The 23,540-nt window shown below is 48.0% G+C and overlaps 1 protein-coding gene across 1 annotated transcript in view; it reads right to left on the reverse strand.

Annotated features, from left to right (window-relative positions):
• KATNIP (katanin interacting protein) overlaps positions 1–23,540 on the reverse strand; it is a 176,864-nt gene that overhangs the window by 59,038 nt on the left and 94,286 nt on the right. Inside the window, exons 10-13 of the mRNA XM_055089749.1 lie at positions 23,231–23,349; positions 21,553–21,655; positions 17,246–17,461; positions 6,255–6,392 (exon numbers count right to left, since the gene is read on the reverse strand). Coding sequence (XP_054945724.1) covers positions 6,255–6,392; positions 17,246–17,461; positions 21,553–21,655; positions 23,231–23,349 — 576 coding nt within the window. The remainder of the gene's footprint in view (positions 1–6,254; positions 6,393–17,245; positions 17,462–21,552; positions 21,656–23,230; positions 23,350–23,540) is intronic.

The raw sequence follows: 23,540 nt of genomic DNA on the forward strand, positions 1-23,540 counted from the left end.
GGCACGAACCCGTGTCCCCTGCATCGGCAGGCGGACTCTCAACCGCTGTGCCACCAGGGAAGCCCTGAAGGTCACATCTTTGACTTCAAAGCCATTGCCATGTTTGGCCTCGGTTTGTATCCTGATCCAAACAAATCAACTATTAAAAAAACAATTGGGGGGCAATCAAGGATATTTGAATATGGACTGGGTATTACAGCATAATAATTAATTATTGTCAGGTATGATAGTGGCATTGGGATTATATAAAAACAAACTCCTTATCTGTTAGAGATGCATACAAAAAATTTATGAGTGAAATGATATGATAGCTACAATTTATTTTTAAATGTTAGGGGAAGAGATGGAACAAAAATGGCAGAATGAAGATAATTAATGAAGCTGGTGAAAGGTACATAGGTCGTTATTGAACTAATCTCTTCACTTGTATTCATTTGAAAATCCACCCCTGCCCGCTCCCCTGCCAAAAAAAGAGGCCGTCCTGAAAATACAAATATTGCCCTGGGAAGAATTGAATCTACCCACGGTGCACTCCAGAAGCACTGTGACCCTCATCCAAGCCACCGAGCTAGACTATGCTAAGAGTCTCCTCTTGGGGCCCCCTCTTTCCTCTGATCCCTTCTCCAAACAGCAGCCTGAGTGATCTTCTAAATTCCTCAATCAGATTGTATCACCCTTTGCCCAAAACCCTCCAATAATGATACTAAGAGCTGACCTTTGTATAGTGCTCAGAAAGGCCAGGAATCATTCCGAGCACTTCATACGTATTAACCGAACAATAATCACCCCATTTTCCAGATGAGGAAACAGAGGCATAGAGGCATAAAGTAACACGCCCAAGGTCACATGGCTAGGAAGAGGAGGAGCCAGGGTTTGCCTCAGCTGGGCTGGCTCTGACCATCCCCCTATCCTGCCTCCAAACCAGTAAGGCCCACACGACCTGGTTCCCACCTACCCCTGGGACCTCCCCTTACCCTCTCCTCTGTTCACCAGCTCAGTCTCTGCCTAAACTGGTTGTTCCTGCCTTTGCTCTTGCTGTGCCCCCTGCTGGGAATTCTCTTCCCACTGATGTTAGCGTGGCTGCTCCTTCACAACATCCAGGTCGGGGAAGGCCTCTGATCACCTGTCCAGAGCAGCCCTGCCTCTTTCTCCTCCTGCCTCTCTCCTGTTGCCTGATTTTATCATCTTCAGAACACTTAGCATTACCTGAAATGACACTATTCACTTGTGCCCTTTTTTTTTTTTTTGTCCCTTCCTCATGAGAAGGGACAGGGCTGTATGAACAGGACCTTGTCTATTTGTTCAGCATGGTTCCCTGAGCACCAAGACCCTTATGGTCCAATATGTAGTTACCAGCCACATGTGGACAATTACATTAATAGTAAAATGAAATAAATTGTAAAATGCAGTCTCTCAGTTACAGGAGCCACAATTCAAGTTCTCAGTGGCCACCTGGGGCTAGTGGCTACTGCCCTAGACAGGGCAGACAGAGCATGTTAATATCATCAGAAGGTCTATTGGGCAGTCCTGGCCTGGATCACCATGACAAGTCACAGAAATATACCACTGGAGTTTGGGATTGACATGTACACACTGCTATTTTTAAAATGGATAACCAACAAGGACCTGCTGTATAGCACAGGGAACTCTGCTCAATATTACATAACAACCTAAATGGGAAAAGAATTTGAAAAAGAATAGTTATATGTATATGTTTTTTTGTTTTTTTTTTTTTTCGGTATGGGCCTCTCACTGCCGTGGCCCCTCCCGTTCCCGGACCGGGGCACGAACCCGTGTCCCCTGCATCGGCAGGCGGACTCTCAACCACTGCGCCACCAGGGGAGCCCAGTTATATGTATATGTATAACTGAATCACTTTGCTGTATACCTGAAACTGTCACAACGTTGTTAATCAACTATACTCCAATATAAAATAAAAAGATAAAAAAAAAAAAAAAGAAAAGAAATACACCACTGGGGAAATCGAACATTAATTAATTAATTAATTCAAAACCTACTTAGTGAGCGCCATTTCCATGCATAAAATACATCACTGGGTCCTGCCTCACTTGCTGTTGTGACCAGGCTGGAGGTGGCATCTGCATGGTGACGCTGCAGGTGAAAATGGTGATGGAATGGTGCCACGTAGATGACGAATGTGCTTATTATAACTGAAAACAGACGGACCGTGGCGAGCAGCTGAAAGCCCACTTTTTGGATGGGTTATTACATCCTAGAGGAGGGAGACCATTGATTCCTTTCTCCTAGCAGATGTCGCTCTGCAGGGGAAGCAATGCCGAGAAAAACCGCAGGGAAACCCACAGCCCCCATGTTCCCTTCCCACCTCGGTCCCTTACTCCTCACTAGCTGGGCCAGTCATTTAATCTGGGGAAACATCACAAAATGTGACAAACATATTATCGCATCCTCCTCCTGAGCCCAAGACAGGCATCGCTGATCAATCACACACCCTTTCCTGGATGAACCAGAAGGAAAGTTCTAAATCCTTCTCAAGACAGCACTCCAGGCAGCCATTTCCAAGCAGAGTTGGCAAAAGAGACGCAGCTGTTTGTCCCATAGGATCTTTTTATCCTAAGCCCCAGCTTCTTTATCTACAACGTGGGGCCTGACAACATCCACCTTGCAGGATGGTTGGGAGGTTAATTGAGATGATTCATTTGTTCAGTTATTTGTGAAGGCATCAAATGTTTACGGAGCGCTCAGTGGGGGCTTCACGCCTGCCTGATGCATGCAGCATTGGGTAAACGGCAGCTGTGAGGAGTACCCACATCTGCGGGCTGCCCTGTGTGCCTGCGTGGACGGACGCTAGCCTCCGTCTCCTTACCCTGCCCGGAAGTCCTCTCCTCCAGGCCGGTTCACGCTTACCGCATCACCTAACGAGGGGGAAGGAACCCATCCAAGTTAGCCTGAGGATTAAACGGGCAGCAGATTTTCCAATAAGAGACTCCTTTTCTTCTAGCACCTTCTTTTCTTATGCTATAAATAAGCCTTGGTTGGATCAGCGCCTCACATTGAACTTTGCTTCCTTGAATTCCCAGACACAAAACACCGTCTTAACAAGCCGTGTCTACTGGGCTGAGCTATATTTCCTATAAACTCTCATTTTATCTCCTCTAAAACACACAGTAATAGCATCCTCTGGAGAATATTAAATGAAACCAACCTGCAGCTGCATTTGTTTGCGCTTTCTGTCCCCGGAAAATTCTGTCAGCAGATAGGTGTGCGTTACATAAGTGGTGGCCCTGCCGGAGACTGCGGTCCTCCACCCACTCCTCTGTGTAGAAACACCTCAAGTCTCTAATCCCCGCAGCCGGCTGCTCCCCAAAGCGCCCGCAACAGCAGTGACGCCCTGATGTCCTGCTCCTTTTCTATTCTCAGCACACAGGGAAGGCCGAGTGCATGTTAAAGAAGAAAGGCAGGCCTTAGCCAAAAGGGACGAAGCTTATCTTCTTTGTAATACAGCACATAAAATCTGCTTTCCTTGGCCTGAGTTATCATATAGTCGATGACAGGGCCGAGCTACAGGGCAAGGGCTTGGGCAGCCAGCGCTGTTTCATTAACCATTCCAGAAGATGCTGGTGACCACCTGCCAGGAAGTGCCGGGCGAACTGGAGAAGGAGAGGACCCAGCCCTAGATGCTGGGAACGCGCTGCAGCTACATGGGGCCCGGGGCTGCATCCGGGGCCTAGAGGACAGCCCCTCCGCACACCCCGGCCAGGGGAGGCTGACACGCCCACAGGAACTTTCTCATTTGTTCCAATAGTTTGGACTTTTTCTCAAAGTTAAACTTTAGGCATTTGTTTGAAAAAAAAATCAAAACACAGAAATCAGAGAAAGCTTTTTGTTACTTCTCTGGGGCAGCATCGTGTGTGAACAGAGCCGGCTGGGACCGCGTCTGCCATGTTAGCCTCCAGATCCCCAGAGCCTAGCAGATGGTTATTCGGGAGCTGGAGGGACGGCTGGGTGAGTGGGTGGGTGGAGAACCAGCCAGAAGAGGTGCAGGAGGGGAGGACGGCAAGGTGGGAGGAGGCACGGAGTCTCCTGGTTGAGCCCCAGTTGGCCTCTAACCTGCGGTATGACCTTGGGCAAGCATCCTAACCCCTCCTATTCTCAGTCTCTCATCTAGATCTCAAGAAGGATGAGACAATTGCTTATGGGCTCTTGGGGGAGTGAACTCATTCATTCATTCGACAACCATGTACTTCTACTTGGAACAGAGCAGTGGTGGAGACGACTCAGGCCCTGCTCCCAAGAGGCCCACAGTGTGATGGGGACAAGTGCCCATCCTGGTACAGGGGTGATAGAACCAGTTCATGAGGTCCAGAAGTGCACAAGGGTCAGGGGGTCAGGCAAGCATCCTGGAGAAAGGGATGTCTGGGTTTCCCAGGAATATGAGGCAGAGGCAAGCATTTTGAGTTGAGTGAGATGGGAGGGGCCAGGGACTAAAGGTGCGCCTACCAGGGAGGGCGGTGGAGAGCCACGAGCAGCTGGCACTCTGGAGGGTGGCGTGGTCAAGGGGCGGGTGCCAAGAGACAGGCAGGCTTGACGCACAGGGATTAGGGGCCCTCTGTCCTGGATTCTCTGGATCAAGGGGAGCCTTTGAGGGCTTGAAACAGTAGAGTCGTGATCAGACCTCCCAGTGGCTGCTGGAGACAGACTGGAGGCTTGGGCCTGGGGTCAGGGAGAGCGATTAGGAGGCTGTACTCTTCCACACCTCCACGCTTTTGCCCCTGAAGCTCCCTCCACCTGGAGAGGCTTTCCCTTTTCTGTCCGGCTCAGTGCTTCTCTTTCCACTAGAGCTCAGGTATGCGCTCTTTCAGGTACCTTCCCTGACCTCTCCCAGCCTGAGGCGGGCTCCCTCCTCGAGGCTCCAGCGGCTGCAGACTGGGAAAGGCTAGCTCCAGCCCAAAGATGAGTTTGGTTTGAACTGTAGGGTGGCTTCAAAAGAAGTGAAATTAGCTACTGACATTTGCAAACAGAATAGCTCATCTCAAAATCCAGATTCCCAGCTCTCTGGGAATGTTCAGAAAATCTAGCAGCACTGGCTGGCATTGCTCCATATCAACCATTAGTTAAAGCTGAAAAATGCCCTGCCCTTTACCTGGGCCATGTGCTTGCCAGTCTGCCGCGTTCCCCACCAGGCCCTAGCGCCTCTCTAACAATATTGAGGCCGAGGATTGGTTCCCATTTATCATCTCGCTTGTACTATTGCTTCCCTTATAGCAGATTAGAAAAGAAAGTGGAACAAGTTTTGCTCCCTTTTCTATCGTAAGAGGGGAAACCAAGATATAGGCTGAGGGAGTCCTGTCCCTCCTTGCTCACTGCGTTCCCTGCCGAGGCCCCGGGGCTTCTGTTTGAAACCCTTGGCTCTCTGGGTTCAGCTTCATCAAGGCCTTCATCACACTGCCCCATACTTCCACATTTACTTGTCTGCCAGCTTTTAGACAAGGAGTACCTCCAAGGCATGGACTGTGTCTTTACATCAGTGTCCTCAGAATTGATCATGAAGCCTGATGGTACCTAGGATGTGCTCAATAATCAAGGTTGAATGGAGGAATAAATGCATATGAATATGTGAAAAACAACCCGGAGAAGAAAGCAAGGATGAGGGCCTGGGTAGTGGTATGAGGGTAGGAAGGAGGGGAGGGGTTCTGGAACCAGAGGGGCTGAAGAGCACAGAGGTTAAGAGCTTGGCTGTTTAGAGTGGGGTGCACACACCAGGGGCACTGGTACATGTGGGAGCTGGTTAGACGTGCGGAATCTTGGGCCCCGCCCTAGACCCGCTGGATTAGAAGCCGCTTTTTAGCAAGATCCCAGGCAAGTTGTTGTGGATACGGTTTGAGAAGCGCTGGCTAAGCCAGTGGGCCTGGAGTCTGACTGCAGGATTTCAAATTCTCACTCTGACGCTCACTGGCTGTGTGACTTGGGCCACGTTACGTAACCTCTCTGTGTGTCTGTTTCCTTATCTGTTAAAACTGCGCCTCGGTTCGTATTTCTCCGGTTCCCCCAAAAGGTGACCTGATTCTACTTCCCAAACCTTCAGCGGAGGCTCTGCTCCTGGGGGCTCTGACAACGCGAAGTGAAATCCCCCAGCAGGTGCTTGCTACACCCAGGAGGAAGGGCAACGGGGCCTCCTGGTCCCCATTTTGCAACTTCGGGAATCAGGCTATGGGAAAGCACTAAGTGCTTCCATCAGCCAAATGCCCAGCCAGGAACCAGAGCCCGTTACTTACGCCGTCAGCCGTGCAGTAATTCCAAACCTTGATCTTGGTTAGACCAAAGTCACGCAGCTGTCTCGTGTTGCGGATAACAAAAAGGAGCTGGAGCGGCGGGCGGAAGGGGCACGTCCACAAGGAAGGGTCTTTCTTGCCCTGAAACGCCAGCAAGAGAAGGAAGTTGTTATTGTTAGCACAATTCTGCCTTACCCCAAAGTAAGCGGGCAGTGACTATGGAAACCAGGGGAGGATGAGGGTGGGAAGCCACCCACCTTCTCTACTTCATCCTGGGTGGGGTCTTAGATCTCACCCCATCTGGACCGCATTTTGGAGCAAGCTGCTGACCCTCGTCCCCGCCACAAAGCTGTCACATGGGGCTCTCTGCCCCTGCCATCCAGACCAAATTTAAAATGCAGCGGGCTTTATTTTAATCAACCTAATCGGCTTTGTTGGGGAGAGAGACTGGAGGAGAAGGACAGGAAAAGAGCCATGACTTGCGCTATTTGATTAACCTGGCAGACAGAGCCTTTGATTTTCTTTTGTAAAACCCTGTAGAATTTTAAAAATTTAAAAATAGAAAAGAAAGAAACTGGCTCAGGCGTTTGTTGGGACGGGGCCATGGCACTGAGCCTTAGGATATATTCTGTTCCCTTTCAGGGTTTCCAAGCCTTGGGACCCCTGTGTGCAGTTTCCGCCTGCCAGCGAGGCTGCCAAGGCCATTCTCAAGGCCAAAGAGGCAGAGGAGCAGGGGAGCCTTGCTGTCATTTTCATTTGCACCAACAAAATTTCGTATCATGAGTGCTTGGGATGCAGATGGGAAAAAGTGAAATCAGGGGACTTTTCTCAGCGCTGGTCACCTCCTCTCTCGTCTCTTTGGGTACCTCTTCTGCTCTCTGTCTGGACAAAACGCACAGTTGTTCCCAAATATGTCCATGCTGGCTCGGCCTCTGTGCCTTTGCACAGGCTGGGCCTCTGAGTGCAGTACTCTCCTGCCCTTCTCCCCCTGGGAACTTCAGCTCAGATGTGCTGTCTCCCCCACTGTCACCCCTTCCCTTGACACAATCACTCCCTTCTCCAGGCGCCCATGGCTCCTTGCAACACCTGAGGTTATAATTTACTCAGTGTCCCACAAGTACCTGTCTTCCTGTCTATGTCACCCCCCCCACCAACACACGCATGCGCGCGCACACACACACACACACACACACACACACACACACACACACACACACACACTCAGATCCACAAGTACCTGTCTTCCTGTCTATGTCACCCCCCCCACCAACACACGCATGCGCGCGCGCGCGCGCACACACACACACACACACACACACACACACACACACACACACGCACACTCAGCTGCAAGCTCTTCTAATTCATTCCGGAACCCTTAGTGTTCAGCACAGTTCCCTGGCACCTGGTAAATGACAAAAAAAAATCTTTGAATTGAATTTTTTGAACAATCGTTGAATGAAGAAATGAACAGATAAGTGAAATGTACCTCCTAATATCTGTCCTCTCACTGAAACTTTAAAGAAGAGACTAAACTGATCTGGCCGGCAGAGCTATTTTGTCTAGCTCATGAAGTGTTTTTTTTTTTAAAGGCAAATTCGTTGCCAAGACTTAAACATGGAGATATCCTCTCCCCCTCAGAGCTAGATGTCTGGCTTGTCTACAGACTTAGGAGACACGGCAACACGGGGTCCCTGACAGCCGTTGGCTGGAGCTGAGTACACTGCTCTGGCGGCCAGGGCGGGTGCTCTCCGGTGCCCCAGTCTTCACCATTCCCTACTGTTCTACACCCACCTCACCTCCCTGGGTGTGCTTCTGCCCGGCCCCTGCAGGCATGAGTTTAGGGTCCCTGCTTAGGGGCTGAACAGTCACAAGTCCCATCTGCCAATAAGCAACCTGTATCTCTGACACTGGCTGAAGTTGTTCCTTTTATCTAAAAGGAGCATCGCCCTGTATTTGAGAGCGTCTCCATGGGCTCCCATCCCCAGGACCGTGCCTGCCTCTGGGGTCTGCTGGCCCCCAGGAGACGTGAGGCTCAGGCTCCAGCTGCGCGGAGGACAGAGGTGGCTTGTCCCAGTGACAATGGTGCCTTTCAGGAGGGAGGAGGCTGCTTTGTTAAGGGGGAGAGATGAGTTCAAGGGGTTCTGACTTAGTCTGGCAAGTTTCTCAAGCTCTGCGAGAACTTTTAGTGCTCTGGGCAGCTGCGAGGGGTCAAAGATAGCACGTCTCAAATCCAGCAGGGGAGTCTCATTCCTTCTCTTCATTGGAGCCTAAAATGGGTCGCTGAGGCTGCTTGACAAAGGCAGAGACTGAAGGCTGACCCTCAGACACAAGCGAGGGGACTGTAATTGATTTCCCATCACATTTCCGTCAGCGGGAGGGATAAGGGGAGGGCTAAGTGGGAGTCGTGGTGTTCAAAGTCGGAGAACATTAACCTGTGGGTAACTCAGGGCCTCATTAGCAACTGGGCATTCTGATGTTTCCTTTTCACAGACAGCGTCCCCGAGAGGAAGGCTGCCAGGAAGCTGCCAAGGGCTGACCCAAGGCACACTGGGCAAACCTCCAGGTGCCAGGCCAGCAGGAGAGCGTCTGCTGCACCTGCCCATCACAGGTGGTAATCAAAATGGCAGAACAAGAATCAGGGCACCTGGGCACTGCCGTTATCTCACTGGGTTCTCTCCAAGCCCTGGAAGGTGAGTACTGCAGTAACACCCGTGTCCCCGAAGGAAGACCAGAGTCCAGCAAAGGTGTGGTTTGCCCAAGTGATGGAGTGAGGATTTACACCTAGGTTTTTCATTCATTCATTCATTCATTCATTCATTCGTTCGTTCCGTGTTGGTTTGGATTCCCCCAGGAGCAGACCCTGAGGCAAGAGGTGTGGTTTGAGTGATGGAGTGAGGATTTACACCTAGGTTTTTCATTCATTCATTCATTCATTCATTCATTCGTTCGTTCGTTCCGTGTTGGTTTGGATTCCCCCAGGAGCAGACCCTGAGGCAAGGCAAGTGTAAGGAGTTGATTTAGACAGTGAAGGAAACACCAGTTGGAGGGTGGGGAAGTGAGAGGGGGAGAGGCATTCCATAAAGAGAGTTACCAGGCTAGGCACACCTGTGAGCTCCACGCCACCAGGGAACCTGGAAGCCGGTGTGGAACACGCCTCAGGGTGACTCCACTACCGGGACAAGGGAGCTGGGGTATCCACACCCCAGTTCCCATCAGTGTAGGTTCAGGGCTGCTCCTGGGGGCTCAGTTCCCCACCAGTTTGGGCCTGTTGCAGGGGAGGCAAAGTGGGCCCTGGAGGCCAGAAAACAGATCCTCCATCGGAGAAATGTGTGTGCTGGCAGGTAGGAAGAGCAGCCAGCAGGGACCAAAGTGGGAAGGGCGAGGGACTGCGGGAGGCGCCAACGGCATCTGCCACCCACTTGCTCAACAAATACCGAGTGCGGGGGGAGCCTGGCCCAGCAGATCCCAGCTCTGTGCCAGGAGGGGAGGCAAACAAGTAACACTGCCAAGAAAAAAAAAAAATCAAGCGGGGCTGGGGGTGGGGGAATAAATTCAATGAAGAAAATATGAGAGAATTATTAATGGCCACTGGAAGGACTATTTTAGAATGGATGGTCAGAGAAGAAGGCCTCTCTCAGGAGGTAACTTTCTAACTCCTAACATAGGTGCTTTCTCCAGCTTTAACCTAACACAGATCCGCACACCCCCAGGGAGATGCTGGACTGACCTCAGAAGTAGCCCCGATTTAATAAGTTATCACCTTAAAAAGGAACAAACTCTTGATACAACAATTTGGTTAGGTGTCCAGGGCATTATACTGAGTGGGAAAAAGTCAGTCTCAAAAAGGTTACATATAGTATGATTCCATGTAGCATTCTTGAAACGACAAAAAGTATAGAGAATAGGTTGGTCACTGTCTGGGTTAGGGACAGGTGTGGGGAGGGGTGGCTAGAAAGGGTCGCATGAGGGAATTCCTTTGAGGTGATGGAGCTGTTCTGCATCTTGATGTGGTGGTGGTTCCACAAATCTACTTGTGACAAAACTGAAAAGAACTTACACACACACACACACACACACACGTATGAAGATCTGCACATTATACCAATGTCACCTTCCTAGTTTTGATAATGTACTATGGTCACATAGGATGTTACCATTGGGGGAAGCTGGGCAAAGGCACATGGGACCTCTCTATACTTTTTAAAAAATTGAGATATAATTCACATACATAAAATCACCTCTTTAAAGTGTACGAGTCAGTGGTTTTCTAGTATAGTCACAAAGTGGTGCAACCATCACCACTATCTTTTTCTATTTTTATCACCCCCAAAAGAAACCATGTACCCTTTAGCAGTCACTCCCCATTCCCCACATTCCCCCAGTCTCTGGCAACCTCTAGTCTACTTTCTGTCTCTATGGATTCACTCATTCTGGACATTTCATATAAATGCTATCATACAGTATATGATCCCTATGTCTGACTTCCGTCATCCAGCATAATGCTTTCAAGTTTATCCATGTTGTTGCATGTATCAGTACTTAATTCCTTTTTATGACTGAAGATTCCATTGTATGGACAGACCACATCTTGTTTATCCATTCATCAGTTGATGGCCATTTGGGTTGTTTCCACCTTTTGGCCATTATGAATAATACTGGTATGAACATTCGTGTACAGGTCCTTGTGTGAACATATGTTTTCAATCCTCTTGGGTATACACCTAGAGGTGGAATTGCTAGGTCATGTGGTAACTCTACATTTAACTTTTTAAGGAACTGCCAGACTACTTTGCACAATGGCCATACCATTTTACTTTTACATTCCCACGAGCAAGGTATAATGATTCCAATTTTTCCATATGTTGTTCACCAATACTTGTTTTTTCTGCTTTCTTTTTTTAAAGAAATTATAACATCCTAATGGGTATGAAGTATATGACTTTATGGTTTTGATTAGCATTTCCCTAATGGCTAATGATGTTGAGCATCTTTTCATGTGCTTGTTGGCCATTTGTATATCATCTCTGGAGAAATGTCTATTCAGAGTACTTTGGCCATATTTTCACTGGGTTGTTTGTCTTTTTGTTGTTGAGTCTGAGTCCTTTTCTTCATATATTCTGGATACAAGATCCTTATACATGATTTGCAAATATTTTCTCCTTTTTTGTAGGTTATCTTTTTACTTTCTTGATAATGTTCTTTGAAGCAAAAATGTTTAAAATTTTTTGTTTGTTTAAAAATTTTGATGAGGTCTGATTTACCTATTTTTTTCTTTTGTTGTTTATGCTTTGGATGTCATATCTAAAACTCCATTGAAAAATTCCAGGCTATGAAGATTTACACCTATGTTTTCTTCTAAGAGTTTTATAGCCTTAACACTATAAAAGTTTCAAGGTATTTGATCCATTGAGTTAGTTTTTGTAAATGGTGTGTAGGAGTCCAGTTTCATTCTTTTGCATGTGGAAATCCAGTTGTTCCAATACCATTTGTTGAAAAGAAACTATTCTTTCCTCATCAAATGGTATTGGCATCCTTGTTAAAAATCAATTGACTATAGATGTATGAATCTATTTCTGGACTCTCAATCCCATTCCATTGATCTATATGTCTATCCTTATGCCAGAACCACACAGTCGTAATTACTGTGGCTTGGTAGTAAGTTTTGAAACTGGACTCACTCAAAGTGTGAGTCCTCCAACTTTGTTCTTTTCCAACATTGTTTTGGCTCTTCTGGGTTCTTTGAACTTCCATTATACACTTTAGAACCAGCTTGTCAATTTCCACAAAAAAGGCAGTAGAATTACCTTGAATCTGTAGATAATTTGGGAGCACACTGCCATATCAATGGTATTAAGTCTTCCAATCCATGAACACATGTATCTTTTCATCTTTCATCATTTATGTCTTCTTTAATTTCTGTCAACAATATTTTGTACTTTTCAGTGTACAAGTCTTTCACTTATTTGGTGAAGTCTATTCTTAAGTATTTTATTCTTAAATAGCATCAAACTATTATAAATGGAAATTTTCTTAATTTCCTTTTCAGATGGTTCATTGCTAGTGTATAGGAATACTACTGATTTCTGTATATTGATCTTTTATTCTCCAAGCTTGCTGAACTCGATGTTAGCTTTACCAGTAACTTCTGTGAATTCTTTAAGATTTTCTGTATATAAGATCGTTTCACCTGCAAATATAGTTTAGTTCTTCCTTTCCAACCTCTTATTTCATTTTCTAGCTTAACTTCCTTGGGTAGAATCTCCAGTACAACGCTGAATGGAAGTGATGAAAGGAGGCGTCCTTTTCCCATTCCTGGTCTTAGAGGGAAAGCTTTCAGTCTTCCACCATTCAGTATGATGTTAGCTGTGGGTTTTCATAGATGCCCTTTATCAGACTGAGGATGTTTCCTTCTATTCTTGGTTTGTTGATGTATTATCATGAAAGAATGTTGAATTTTATCAAATGCCTTTTCTGCGTCTATTAAGACATCATGTGGTTATTTCCTCCTTTATTCTATTACTATGTTGTATTCTGTTGATTAATTTCCACATGTTGAACAACTTTGCATTCCTGGAATAAACGTCATTAGGTCTTGATATATAAATCTTTTTATAAAGTGCTAGATTTGATTTGTTAATGTTTTCTTGAGGATTTTTACATCTATATTCATAAGGGATACTGGTCTGTAGTTTTCTTGTGATGGCTTTTTCTGGTTTTGGTATCAGGGTAATACTGGCCTCAGAGAATGAGTTGGGAAGTGTTCTCTCTTCTTCTATATTTTAGAACAGTTTGTGAAGGCTTGGTGCTAATTCTTTAAATATTTGGTAAGATTCACCAGTGACGCCATCTGGTCCCAGGCTTTTCTTTGTGGGAAGTTTTTTATTGATTACTAATTCAATCTCTTTTCTTGCTATAGGTCTATTCAGATTTTCTATTTCTTCTTGATTCAGTTTTGGTAATTTGTGTCTTTCTAGGAATTTGTCCATTTCATCTGGGATATCTAATTTGTTGGCATAAAACTGTTCATAATATTCCCTTGTAATCCTTTTTATTTCTATTAGTTTGGTAGTGATGGCCCCTTTTTCATTCCTAATTTTAGTAATTTGAATATTTCCCCCTTTTTCTTTCTTGCTCAGTCTAGCTAAAGGTTTGTTCATTTTGTTGATCCAAAAAAACAACTTTGGGCTTTGTTGATTTTTCTCTATTGTTCTTCTCTTTTCTGCACTGTTTTTTTAAAAACAATTTCCTGTGAGCCTATAATTATTTATTTTTAAAAGTTCAAAAATGTATTGCTCTATGTGCTAGGGATATAGTGTGAATAGGACAGACAAGAACTTACAGGTTGGTGGGAGGAGACAGATCAGAAACAAGTGAACAAAATCACTTTTGATAGTGGGAAGTGGTCTGAAGAAAATGAAAAAAGCTGATGTGATAGAGACTGGCGTAGAGAGGGAGGGAGGGAACAGGACTCCTCCAGCTTGTAGAGTCCGGGAAGGTCTTGCTGAGAAAGTGAAACCTGGGCTGAAATCTGAGTGACGAGAAAGGAAGGAGCCACGTGAACATCTGGAGGAGGGATGCTCTGGGCAGAGGGGGCGGCAAGTGCCGAACCCACAGGTGAGAACGAGCTTGGCAGGTCAGAGGAGAAGAAGGGAGCCCTGGTATGGGAGGCAGGCGGAGAGGGAGCTGGAGGTCAGTTCACAGACAGCCTCCGGGGCCACAGAGAGGCATCCAGTTTTCCCCAGAAAGTCACGGCAGGGGCTTTAAGCAGGGGAGGGCTGCAAGCTGACATTTGTTAAAGATCCCTTTGGATACAGAGTGGAAAATGGAGTGGATGGGGGCAAGACGGAAGAAAGGAATGAGAGAGGAGACCACTTAATAGTTCCAGTGAGAGGGATCAGCTGATCAGACTTGGGAAGAACCAGTGGAAATGGAGAGAAGGGGCCAGATCCAGGCTCCCTGTTGGAGGTGGAATCAATAGGACTTCCGGATGTGTTGGAAGGGGAAGGGGCGTGGGGCAACCAAGGAAGACTCTTAGGTGGTGGGCTTGGCAGCTGAGCGGATGAGGATGCCGTTTACTGAGCTGAGGAGGAAGAGATGTGGGCGTGGGCCAGGGAATCAACACTCAGGTTTCAGGTCTCTGAAGTCTGAGATGTTGAGCGGAAGCTGACATTCAAGTCAGGAACTCGGAAGCAGGCAGGGCTGGGCATATAAATTTGGAGCTAACTTGAAGCCTTGGCCTGCGGGGGGGCGATGAGAGAGATGGGGTGGGCAGGGCAGGAAGGACGGTGTGCACTGAACACGGGGCACTCATACAGCCCCCCGCACGCCCCTCATTCACCTCCACTGAAGCAACTTCTCTTTCAAACCCAGACTCTGCTTTTGGGTATCTTGTCCTCAGCTTTCAGCCGAGCCCCACCATTCCACAGCAATGTGGCGTGGACGAGTCACTCATCCTCCCTGAGACTTGGTTTTCTCATTTATCAGGTGGGGAAAGTCATCCCGAGGTTCATGTGAGGGTTCAATGAGGGATGCCCGAGACCCCAGTGAAACTGAATGGTTCTGAGAGGCAGTGTGTTCTGGTGGCCCCAGGCGTGGTTCATAGGGCGACTATCAGAGAGACCCCAGGCCTGGGCAGCAGGGGGAATCCAGCTCACCCACAGCTGGGCCCAGAGATCTAGCAGCCCAGGGTGAGACAGCTGCCTCAGGGCCCAAAATTAAAAAAAAAAAAACAAAAAAAAAAACCCCAAAATGAAACCCACCAAAACCCCCGGCCAAAGTCCTCACTGCTATCACATGGCAATGCTCATCAGCCTCTGCTAAACAGAGAAAAGGGGAGAGCAATCATCAGAATTTGTCCCCATTAAATCCAGTGATTCTTTTTATCGGCCCTGGTATGCTCTGCTCTGTACAGTAGGCTTCCAAAATGCCACTGCTTTGTGCACAAGGCGGACGGGAGAGGTTTAGCAAGGGCTGGTCCAAGCCTCAGCAGCATGCACGGGAGCCTAGAGACTTGAAGCAGGGAGCAGAGCAAGGGATGCAAGGCCAGAGCGTCCAGGTGGCCATGACCTGTTTCCCTCAAGGTCCCATAGCTGCTGATCTTTAAGTGGGCTCAGAAACCACTCAGTCCGACCCGACAGACAGGTTGTGTTTCCTGGCTATCTCACATCTACCCTGCCTTTCTTTCAGTAACAACCACAAATTTCTTCAGGGAAAATTCCCTCCCTGCCCCACTGGGGCATCTTAGTGGAACTGGCACCAAGGTGCCTGGCCCTCCTAGTTAGGTTGGTCCATCAGCCTTCCTTTCCTGGACTGGATACCTCCAGCAGAATGACAAGATGACAAACCAACTAACCAACCAATCAACCAACAAACACTGCACCCTCCGCCCCCCAGAAAGAAGACCAAACTCTCGGTATTCATGCATCCCAGGATGCTACCCAGAACCCCAACTTGCTCATGGGACCTGTCCTCTTTTGGCCTGGGTGACAGTGAATATGCCAGCTACTCAAAAGACTTGCAACAAATTTCTTTTCAAAAATTTGCTAAAGAGAGGCAGACTCAGTTTCTTTTGCTGGCAAAATAAGAATAATACGAATTATCCAGGCCCTCCACTCCCATTCTACAGGGGGCAGAAAAAAATGACTCTCAGAGAAGGCGGGTAAGATGCCCAAGGCTAGAGAGTCAAGACCAGAACCTGGGTCTCTAGAGCTGGGGATTTCAAAGCCCTCCTTTCTTGCTTCTTTTTCTTTAAATGGCAATAATATTTACTTCGTAGTGGTATTACTACTACTACGACTAGTAACAATGGAAACAGTAATAGCTGATGTTTTGGAGCCCTTTCGAAGAGTAAGGATCATATTTACATGTGATCCTTAAAACATCGTACCAAGGTAAGTACTATTATTATCCCCATTTTACAGACGAGGAAATCAAAGTAGATGTTAGGTGAGCTGCCCACGATCATGAAGCTGTAAGTGATTAAGCTTTGAACCCAGGCCTTTCTGCTTCTCCAGCCTGTACACTGTTTCGTTTAAATAAGATTATACACACAATACACTTAGCGTGGTGCCGGGCAAAAAGCAAGAACTGAACATGTGGCAATTGTCTTCATTTTCAATACCTTTAAAAAATTAATAATTTGTTCTTTGGAATAGCAAATACATGTACGTCGCAGGAAATTTAAAAGGTGCAAAAAAGCATCTAAGGGAAAGTCTTCCTATTGCCCCTGTCCCTTGCTCGGCCAGTTCCATGGCCCAGAGGCAACCTCTATTCCCCATATCTCGGGCCCCTCCCAGAGGTCACGGTGACTGATGCTGCAGCACATAGCACCGTAAAGATGTCAGTGCTGGGCGCTCTGTCTAGTCTCCTGTGTCCAGCTTGCAAGTGGCAGGAAGAGAAAATGCCAGTGCTTTTCTTTTTTTAACTTTCAGATATTTAAAAGAAAGTGATGTTCTAAGTTTGCTGGGTGCGTACTCCACGCCCCAGGGAAGCAGGACCCTGAGAGGGTGCGTGGGCCCTGGGCCAGGCTGCAGGGGGTGCATTTGCACCGACCCCCTCCCCCACCGGACCTTCCAGCTGTGTGACCTTGGCCAAGTCAATGCCCTTGTCCAAGCCTTAGTTTCTTCATCTACAAAACGTGGGTGTTGCCCTCAATGACCCCCCGAGGTCCCGTGTTTGGTGGTTACTGTGGGAAACTGCAACGTAGATAACGGGGGTGAACCGGCTCCTCTTTGTCCCCTCAACCCCCATAAGAACCCTCTACAGAGCAGGGATCTGGGCAAGAGCTCAGGGCGGGGGTGGGGGGTGCAGTTGGAGGCCTCTCCCTGTACCTTGCCCTCCAGCTCCTCCCCATCCTGCCCAAATGAATGGCTGTGGACGATTACATCATCCTTCCCCTTGCTGCACCCACACCCTTATCGTGGGCTTATCGTGGGCAGAAAAAATGCATCAAAACATGCGGCCAAGACTCACACAAGGCCGCCTCCACTTACAGCTAAGTTCCTGCTGACCAGGTGGCCCAGCTCCCCGGGCGTGTCCGAGTTCCGGACAGCCACATCGCGAGGCGACACATAAAGCTTTGTGTTGTTCCGGTCGAAGAATTCCACTTCCGTGAGACCCACCCACGATGTGCTGCCCCAGTTGGACTGGATTTCCATGGTCACGTAGACGGCATCTTTGATCTCTTCTGCTTTCGGTCCCGATTTGTCCTTAGCGAGGAGAAAAGTAATGCCAAAGGATGGAAACACAACAGGTGGAATCCAGCTCTACCACTAAATGACAACGTATTTAACCACTCAGTGGCCGGGTTTCCCCCTCTGTACAATGAGGATAAGAAGAGCACCCATTACAGATGGTTATCATGGAGATTACATGAGCTCATGTTTATAAGGCATTTCAAACATAGTTACTAGAGGAATTTCCTGGCGGTCCAGTGGTTAGGACTTGGCACTTTCACTGCCGGGGCCCAGGTTCGATCCCTGGTCGGGGAACTAAGATCCCTCAAGCCATGTGCATGGCCAAAAAAGAAAAAAATTTTTGCTGTCAAATAAAATAGTCACTAGTCACATGTCTATTTGAGATTTTAATTAAAATTAAATAATATTAAAAATATAGTTCATCAGACATGTTAGCCACATTTCAAATGTTCAAAGGCCACATGTGACAAGTGTCTGCCATATTGGACAGATTGGCACTTTCACTGCCGGGGCCCAGGTTCGATCCCTGGTCGGGGAACTAAGATCCCGCAAGCTATGCAGTACGGCCAAAAAAAAAAAAAAAAAAAGTTACTATGAACCCTGGCACTTAGTATTTTCTGTAAGAGTCTGCAAATAACAAAGAATGTTTAAAAGGCATCAGATTCTGCCTAAACACGTACTTTTCTCACCCACTACCAAGGGTTCATGTCCTATAGGCATGTCACAACTTATGCTGAATTGGGCTGGTGTTATGGGCTAAACTGTGTCCGCCACACACAAATTCAGATACTGAAGCCCAAACCCTAGTAGCTCAGAAGGTGACTGTTTGGAGACAGGGCCTTTAAAGAGGTAATTAAGTTAAAATGAGGCCGTTAGGGTGGGCCTAATCCATTCTGACTGATGTCCTTACAAGAAGAGGACATTTGGACACCTAGAGAGACACCAGGGATGGGCAGGCACAAAGCAAAGGCCATGTGGGGACTCAGTGAGAAGGTGGAGAAACCCAGCCAACACCTGGATCTCGGATTCGCTTCCAGAGCTGTGAGAAAAGAAGTCTCTGCTGTTTAAGCCACCCAGTCTGTGGTACTTGGTTGTGGTAGCCTAGCAGACGGCCTATCTAACACAGTAGATAACACAGGACCCCGGACAAGTCAGTTGACATCCCCCTGCCTGGTTGGGGACCAGGAGATGACACCATAGATCTGACAATCCTGTCCCGGAGATGAAGCGGGATATGCACCCGGAGAAGACCCGGTCAGCAGTCCTGGCCTGCGTGCACTCTGTAAGTGGCCATTTCCGCCCATTTCTCTCCTCCATGGATTTTAATGCCTGCCTCCTTCGCGGATAGGTTGTCTGGTCTGAGAGGTCGTGAATGCCATCAATCAATGGCCACACCGCGGAAAGGCTTCCCGAGGCCCCTTCGGGCTCCAACTGCAGTGCTGGTTGCCACGGATCAGCCGCTCAGAAAATGGTACCTTCCCCGCATGCACATGCCCTCTCTTAATTAACACCGTAATCTGCGATGGTTCTGTGAGAAGGAAGCTGAGCAAATGAACAGCAACTGTTCCCTACTTATTTTTTTAATTAATAGCCAGCGAGACGTGCTAGCGCTCTCAGCGTGTGTTTGGATGAGCCTTGATTGTCAGGCGATGGGATGGGGACACGCAGGGAGGGAAGTCAGCTGTCAGCTCCCGGAAGGAACGCAGGGGCTGTGTTTATTAGCAGACCCCACGGCTTCCTCCTTCTCTGCCGTGGGGCCTTGTGGGCCCAGGCCAAGCCCTCTGCTACCCTGGGCCTGAGTCCCAGGCAGGCATGATGGTGATAAAACTCAACTGGCCCGGCTCAAGGCTCAGGGATCGGGAGGTGAATGAACTTGTGCTTGGGAGGCGCGTTCCGCTGCCAGGTGCGCCCTGTGGGAGGCGTGAGGATGCGGCGCTGGTCACCGTGGTTGTTGGCCGTTGGGGAGAGGCCAGATGGGAGGCGAGCTGCCTCGAGGAGGGTCTGCTGGATCTCACGCACAGTGCAATCTAAGATGTGCAAATTCCTGCAGCAGGGTTTCTAAATGAAGAAGCTGAAGGGTCTATTAACTAAGGAAGTGTCACAACTTGTCAGCATTGCAACCCGATGGCCACCCCTGCTCGATTTAGGATCGAGGGGTCTGAGGCAAACACTGGCTGGCAAGCTTCTGGTCCCTGGCGTTCACTGCCCCGCTCTCATCAAGACCACCTGCTTTTCCTTTGGTGAAGCTGCCCTTTCTCTTTTCTCAGCCATGAGGTATGGGGGATGGACACTTTCCTACCCCAAGGAGGAGTTGAACTGGTCCAATTGATCAGTGTGTCCTGTCACCCGGGCCACCTGGAGGGACTGGCTCAGGGATGGGCACGTGACCCAGTTTCAGATCTGTGTGTGGAGAAACTGCTCTTTTCTCCTGACTGTGGGGTCTGAGGATATAAGGGCAAGAGGTGGGAATCACTCTAGCTATTGAGGGATCACAGGGAGAGAGCAGAGCTGGGAGTGGGCATTGAGGTGGAGCTGACACGGTACAGACACAGTGTGAGCTTCTGGATCAAGCCCTACTTGATTCTGACTACGGCATTCATTACAAAGCAATGTGTCATTTTTCTTCTGTTTTCTAAGTCAGTTTGCCCTGGGTTTTCTGTCTTCTATAATATAAGGAGACTTGATCCATCCAGGCTCTTTTTAACGTGGCTGAGGTTTCACCACACTTAGGATCTTCATAGCTAAGAAAGCAACTATGCCATACAGGGGGGAACAAAGCTTTGCTTTCCCTAGATTCTTCTAGACGGCATATTTCCTGATTCCTCCTTGCCCTGTGCCAGGCACCGAGCCGTCTGCCCTCACAGACCTTTCCTCTTCCAGCTGCACAGTGGTCCCGTGGGCTGTGGATTATTTACCCAGTTTGACAGTCACACATCCCCAGGACCAGACAGCTTAAGAGGCTTATGTAAGGTCACACGACCTCTAAATGACGGTGCCAGACTCCAAGCCAGAACTCCAGTCTGGGCTGGAGCAGGGCTCTTTCTGCTGTCATATGAGCTTTACGTGTGACTTTGGGAGGGCTTCCTGTTAAGTCCCCATTGGCCAATCACAAGATGGGTGACCACTGAACCAAATAGTTATGAGAAAAGCTTGGGTAGAGGAAGAGATGAGAGGATGTGCTGGAGACACACCTTTTGACCCAAAAGAGAAAAGCATCATCCGTTATCCCTCCACCCTGATGCTACCTTGCCCTTTCACCGTTCATGTCCCAGCTCCATCGACCCGCTCACAGCCATATCCTTGCCCAGTCGCTGCAATCGTATCGGACTCGATGAAGATGAACATCACTTTTTGCAGCTAACTCTATATCCTTAACATCTTCTATCCACATAATCTCCATAATGAAAATTTCTATCCTTTTACACGACTGCCTTGTGCTGATGTGTCATACTTTCCTGATTAACTCTACTATTGTGAGACATTTATGTCATTTCTGTGTTTTTTTCTCTCCCCTTTCCCTACTTCCAATAATTGTGCGATAGACATTTTTGCACCTATAGTTTTTTATTTCTGTTGAGTGATTTCTTCAGGGTACGGAAGTGGGATCGTCGGGCTGGAAGACATAAGTATTTCTAAGGCTCTTCCTAAGAGCCTTTCGGCTTTTCAACAGCTTTCCACTCATTTCTATTGCTGCCAGCAGGGTAAGACTGCCAGTTTTACTGTAACCTTGCCAGTGCTAGAGGTTATCATCAAAAATAATTTGTTAACTGAGATTTGTTAACATCAAATGGGATGTTAAGGTTGTTCTAATTTGTATTTCTGATTACAAGTGATGCTGGATATTTCTCTATGGGCTTACAGGCTATTTATATTTCCTCTTGTGTGGACAGGCTTCTGTTTTCTGAAACTTCACGCTCCATTACACGGATGTCTATGTGCTGGGGAGGAGGGGGGATGGAGACTGGGGCAGAAAGATGCTAAGTTTACCACTGTCAGAGCAGCTCCCACTGAACAGAAATGATTGTACTGAGGGGCCCTTCCTCCCTCAGCCTTCAGGCAAGACATGAATGTCTTCAGAAACCCTGGTAAGTCAAGGTTCTCACCTCTGGGTCCAGAACTTGCTCCTCAGTGGGTGAAACAACCTGGCTGAGTTGGGCGGAGTCACTTTCAATGGCCTGGAGGACTTTCAGAACCTTCTGCTGTTGTCTGAAATTGATTTTGTTTTAGCAAACAGGTATCGATAGTAATGATACACAAGAGAGAATGTTCCCAACAAGGGTACCAGGCTTACTTTTCTATTTCAGAGAGAAGTAACAATTTGAGACGAAAATACTCACACCCCCGCAGACAGATCAAAGGCGCATACCAGCTGGTTTTCTCCCTTTATAAATAATTGTACAATTAGCGATGAAAGAAGGGCCAAGTAAGAGAAATTGCTTGGGGCCAGATGGCCAGCTGATCTCCTTAAGCTGACTGCTAGGCTGTGAGTCTAGAGCTGGTGTCTGCACAGTACATACAGCCTGCAGGTCAAATGCAGCCCGCAGCCTGTTTCTGTGTGGCCTGCAAGCTAAGAATGGTTTTTACATTGTTAAAGCATTGTTAAAACAAACAAACAAACAAAAAGTGAGAAGCCTGAAGTATCTGCTATCTGGCCCTTTACTGAAAAAGTCTGCCAGCTCCTGATCTAGTGACCTACCTTGCATCTCTAGTTTCTGAGGACACAGCATTCCAAACCTAGCAGAGAGTAGTCTGCAAACATACCCTACTTGTGCTGTTTAAGGCTGAGAACTCCCAAGACCCTGAAGCACAAAGGATCTTGATGATGAAGAAAGAAGCATTTGGTGATGTGTGTGCTGCTTGTAATATATCCTGTATCTGTATCTGATGTAACATATCCTCATGGCCCAGCCCTTTCACTCGCGGAGGAAACTTCAAGTTCTTATTTATGGCCACAATGGTCCACAGCATGGTTTCCAATCTGGGGTCTGCAGACTCCTGGAGCAGTGGCTAGCACTGCCTTTAGCCTATTCAGAGTTTTTCTACAAATTATCAAAGGCAAACACCCTCTGGATGGACACAGATCTGGAGAGTACATAGATTGGCAAGGAAATTCCTCCTTTGTGCCGAGAAAAAGCCCCCACGCCTTTTGGGGCTGATGCAGCCACAGGCCAGAGCCTCAGCTTAGCGACCACTGTGCAGGCTGGATTTCAGCTGCTCTCACCACTCAGCCAGGCATGGGCACTGCACAGACTACCACGCGCCCAGCTCTGCACAGCGGCCCGGGGAGCATGGTGGGGTTCCAATGCGTGCTTGAAGCTATTGGCTTGGCATGGTGCATCTTTCTGAAGATCAATGTTGCCTGATGACTACAGGAAAGCCTTTATTTTGATAATAAAACTTGACAGTGCCAATCACGGATGCTATGTGTGAACGGAAGAGAATGCTGCATTTGAAGAAACTCTGAATAGAGAAAAGAAGGTTCAGAGGACACTGCCTTGGGTCACTGTCTGCCGCGTGGGCTGCTTCCGTGGAAACCTTTGAGGAGACTGAAGTTTTACATGGGCTGAACGGAACTGAACAAGCCAAGAGACATGTGTCTGAAAGAAATCAAGTCAATTTCAGGCTTTTGTGTTGGAGGTAGGGTGAGGGGGGATGCAATCTAAGGGAGCAGTTTTAAATGGTCTGGAATCATAATGCAGAGAAAAACCTCAGTGAATAAGATCCTCGTGGCTGGATGGCTACGGGTTGCTGTTTTTGTTTTGAAGCTGCCTCGATAAGTACCTGATCCCGAGAAGGCCGATTCTGTCGACGGCTTCACTGACGGCTCGGGCTCCCCCTGCTGCCCTGGACTGCTCCTGCGTGCTGGTCGCTGTGCCCGTTGCCGCGGTGACGGAGGGCAGCTGAGGGAGGATGGAAAAGCTTATTAAACAGATGTCCGAGGCGACCCTCCTGGCCCAAGACACAGCAGAGCCACGGTCAAAGGGACACACTTCGCAGGCCATCAGTCTTGTTGCGGGAAACTGGGAACAAGAATGAGGGTGAAAGCGACTACCTGGGGCTGATTAGATCTAGAATCCCCTCACATGGTCTT

This window comes from Physeter macrocephalus, chromosome 14 (assembly GCF_002837175.3).
Source record: "Physeter macrocephalus isolate SW-GA chromosome 14, ASM283717v5, whole genome shotgun sequence".
Classification (NCBI taxonomy): domain Eukaryota; kingdom Metazoa; phylum Chordata; class Mammalia; order Artiodactyla; family Physeteridae; genus Physeter; species Physeter macrocephalus.